Source organism: Vicia villosa, linkage group LG1, assembly GCF_029867415.1.
Source record: "Vicia villosa cultivar HV-30 ecotype Madison, WI linkage group LG1, Vvil1.0, whole genome shotgun sequence".
Classification (NCBI taxonomy): domain Eukaryota; kingdom Viridiplantae; phylum Streptophyta; class Magnoliopsida; order Fabales; family Fabaceae; genus Vicia; species Vicia villosa.
In genome coordinates, this window is record NC_081180.1 from 86,064,697 (window position 1) to 86,067,854 (window position 3,158).

General features: G+C 41.2%; 1 protein-coding gene across 1 annotated transcript; it reads left to right on the plus strand.

Moving 5' to 3' along the window:
- The first annotated feature begins 470 nt into the window (after positions 1–470).
- Positions 471–1,880, plus strand: LOC131648356 (uncharacterized). The gene is made up of 3 exons (XM_058918120.1): positions 471–675; positions 765–1,082; positions 1,228–1,880. Exons 1-3 carry the CDS (start codon positions 471–473, stop codon positions 1,878–1,880), a joined length of 1,176 nt encoding a protein of 391 aa, XP_058774103.1.
- Positions 1,881–3,158: the final 1,278 nt, after the last annotated feature.

Sequence of the window (3,158 nt, forward strand, 5' to 3'; positions counted from 1 at the left end):
TGGGCCAAAACGATAATATCCTAGTATCCTTTGACAAGGCCTATAGTGATATGAAGGGCCCAAAGACTAGAAAAAAAGAAAGCTGTGAAATATCTGGGTTGGAATATTGACAACACAAGATCTTATTTCGACTGTATTGCTCCAAGACATGGAAGCAGGAGCAGTAAAGGCATGGAGGTGGAATCGTTTTCGAAGAACTATAAGGAAAACAAGGCAGCGGTTGGAAACTTTGTTACTTCTGGTGAGTCTATCTCTTGTAACTCTTTAACTGATTCAGAAGTAATGAGATGTAATCATAGATTGCTTAATTGTGCAAATTCCGATGTGGGGCGGAGAGTTTGGGATTCTATCTCAAACTTGGGGGTGGTCAGTAGGGTAGAACCAGGAATGAGTGTGAAATTGGTAGAGGCTATGGAGATGAGGGACAAGAAGAGAGTGGTGGATAAGGAGGTGAATACAAATATGTTATCATGAATTTAATTTCATATAATATTAGAGGTGGTGGGATTCCTTCGAAACGGAAGCGAATTAGTTTTCTCCTAAAGTCCAGTAGGATAGATGTCAGCTTTATACAAGAAACAAAGTTGCAAAGATTCAATGACGTGTTGGCTTTTTTGTTTTGGGGCGGAAGAGATGTGGAGTGGATGACGTGTAATTCAGCGGGAGCGTCGGGAGGTATGGTTATACTTTGGAGGAAGGGATCTCTGTCTCTAAATTATAGTTTCGTTGGCATTGGATATGTTGGTATAAATATCTTGTGGAAGGGCAAGGCTACAACTTGGTGAACGTTTATGCTCCTTCCAATGCGGTGTCAAGAAGATGTATGTGGGAAAGTTTGGTGAATAGGAAGGCTAATAGCGGGAAAGAAGAATGGTGTCTTGGAGGTGACTTTAATGAAGTGTTGAGTGGTGGTGAAAGACTAGGGGAGGAAGGATTTTTGAATAGGAGAGGTGTGGAGGATTTCAGAGCTTTTGTCAAAGAAATGGGGCTGGTTGATGTTCCTTGTGTGGGAGGGCGGTATACTTGGTTCAAAGGTAATGGTAAGGCCATGAGTAGACTTGATAGATTCTTGGTTGCCAAAGGTTTGTTTGATGATTGGGGGGGGGGTGGATCAACGAGTAGGGAGAAGGGATATTTCGGATCACACTCTGGTTAGTCTCATTATCGGAAGGATTGATTGGGGTCCAAAGCCATTTAAGTTTAATAATGCTTGGTTCAAGCATGAAGATTTCAAGGATTTCATTAAAGTTGAATGGGCTAATTTGCGTGTGTCGGGAAGAGGAAACTATGTGTTGTATGAAAAGCTAAAGAGGTTGAAAGAGAGGTTAAGGGTGTGGAATCGAGAAGTTTTTGGGTGGATAGATTTAAAGGTGAGTGAGGAGGTGGATAACATAAACGATTTGGATAATCTTTTGATAGATAAGTTCGGTGAATCGATTGATAATTTGGTAGTGGATAGGAGAGAAGCTTCTAGCAAAATGTGGAAGTGGATTAGTATGAAGCAGAGTATGTTAAGGTTGAAATCAGGACAACTTTGGTTGGAAGACGGGGACAAAAATACACGTTTCTTTCATAATTCGATAAAGGAGAGGTATAGAAGAAATGCAATATCTTTGTTGGAAGGAGAAGATGGAAGGGTGGAAGGTATAGAGGAAATAAAACATGAAGTTAAAAGGTACTATGAAGCTTTTTTCAAGGAAGAGAATATGAATAGAGCTGTCTCAGAAGGAATCAACTTTAAATCATTATGCGAGAGCGAAAAAGAGTGGTTGGAGCGACCGTTTTTGGAGGAGGAGGTTAAACAAGCGATTTGGTCTTGTGATGGTAGTAAGAGTGTCGGTCCGGATGGGTTCTCGCTTGAGTTTTTCAAACAAAATTAGGAATTTCTTAGAGCGGATGCGATGGGCTTTGTGATTGATTTCTATGAGAAAGTAATCTTAACAAAAGCTTGTACTGCGGCTTTTATCACACTCGTTCCTAAAATCAAGAACCCTCAAGCTTTGGGCGAGTATCGCCCAATTTTCTTAGTAGGAAGCTTGTATAAGATTCTTGCAAAGATAATGGCAGGTAGACTTCGAAAGGTTATAGGTAGTTTAGTTTCACAAAATCAAACGACCTTTATTCCAAATAGAAATATTTTGGACGGTGTGCTAGTTGTGAGTTAGGTTTTAGATATGGCTAAAAGAGAGAAGAGGAGTTGTGTGGTGTTTAGGGATGGAAAGTAGACCCAAATCCGCGGGGTCCACCCGCACCCGAGCCCGAGTCAACGGGTGAAAACCCGAGTTGGCTGGGTTTGGGTGCCACCTGATATTTCGGGTTCGGATTTGGGTAATGTGAAACCCGCACCCGAAACCCGAAATCACACCCGCTTATATATATATATATATATATATATATATATATATATTGTGGAAAGTTGTAGGAAAAATGTATTTTGTGTATTTTGTTGCGGGTTCGGGTTTGGGTGAAAAAACCCGAAACCCAGCGGGTCAGGGCGTGGGTGTTGTTTTGCCACCCGAATAGTATTTGGGTTCGAGTTCGGGTGCCGATTTCGGGTGCGGGTTTGGGTAGTGTGAAACTCGTACCCGACCCGACCCGTTGCCATCCCTAGTGTTGTTGAAGGTTGATTTCGAAAAGGCTTACGATTGTTTGAGTTATAATTTTCTAAGGTATATTTTACGGAAGATGGGATTTGGTGATAGATGGATGAGGTGGTTGAAAGGAAGTATTTTTACGAGTACTTTGTCCGTAATTGTGAATGGTAGTACTACAAAAGATTTTAAGGTGGAAAAAGGTCTTCGCCAAGGAGATCCTATCTCTTCGTTTTTGTTTGTTTTGGGTATGGAGGTGCTTACGATGCTTATGAGGAAGGCTTGCAAAATAGGGGAGTTTAGGGGTTTCAAAATCAATGATATCGAGGAGGTCAACATGTTGCAATTTGCGGATGATACCATTATTACGGCGGAGGGAGACACCGAAAACCTATGGAGCATGAAGGCTATTCTTAGGGGCTTTGAATTGATGTTCGGATTAAGAGTTAACTTCTATAAGAGTAATATTTATGGCGTTAACGTTGGAGATTGGTTTCTCAATGCGGTGTCGGACTTTCTCTCTTGCAAGATAGGTTCTTTCCCTTTCAAATTTCTAGTGTTAAAGTT

Coding starts and splice junctions, on each gene's coding strand:
- LOC131648356 (XM_058918120.1), top strand. CDS start 471: ATGAATTTAATTTCATATAATATTAGAGGTGGTGGGATTCCTTCGAAA. Junction 676..764: donor TTCAGCGGGAGCGTCGGGAG/GTATGGTTATAC, acceptor ATCTTGTGGAAG/GGCAAGGCTACAACTTGGTG. Junction 1,083..1,227: donor TAGATTCTTGGTTGCCAAAG/GTTTGTTTGATG, acceptor TCAAGCATGAAG/ATTTCAAGGATTTCATTAAA.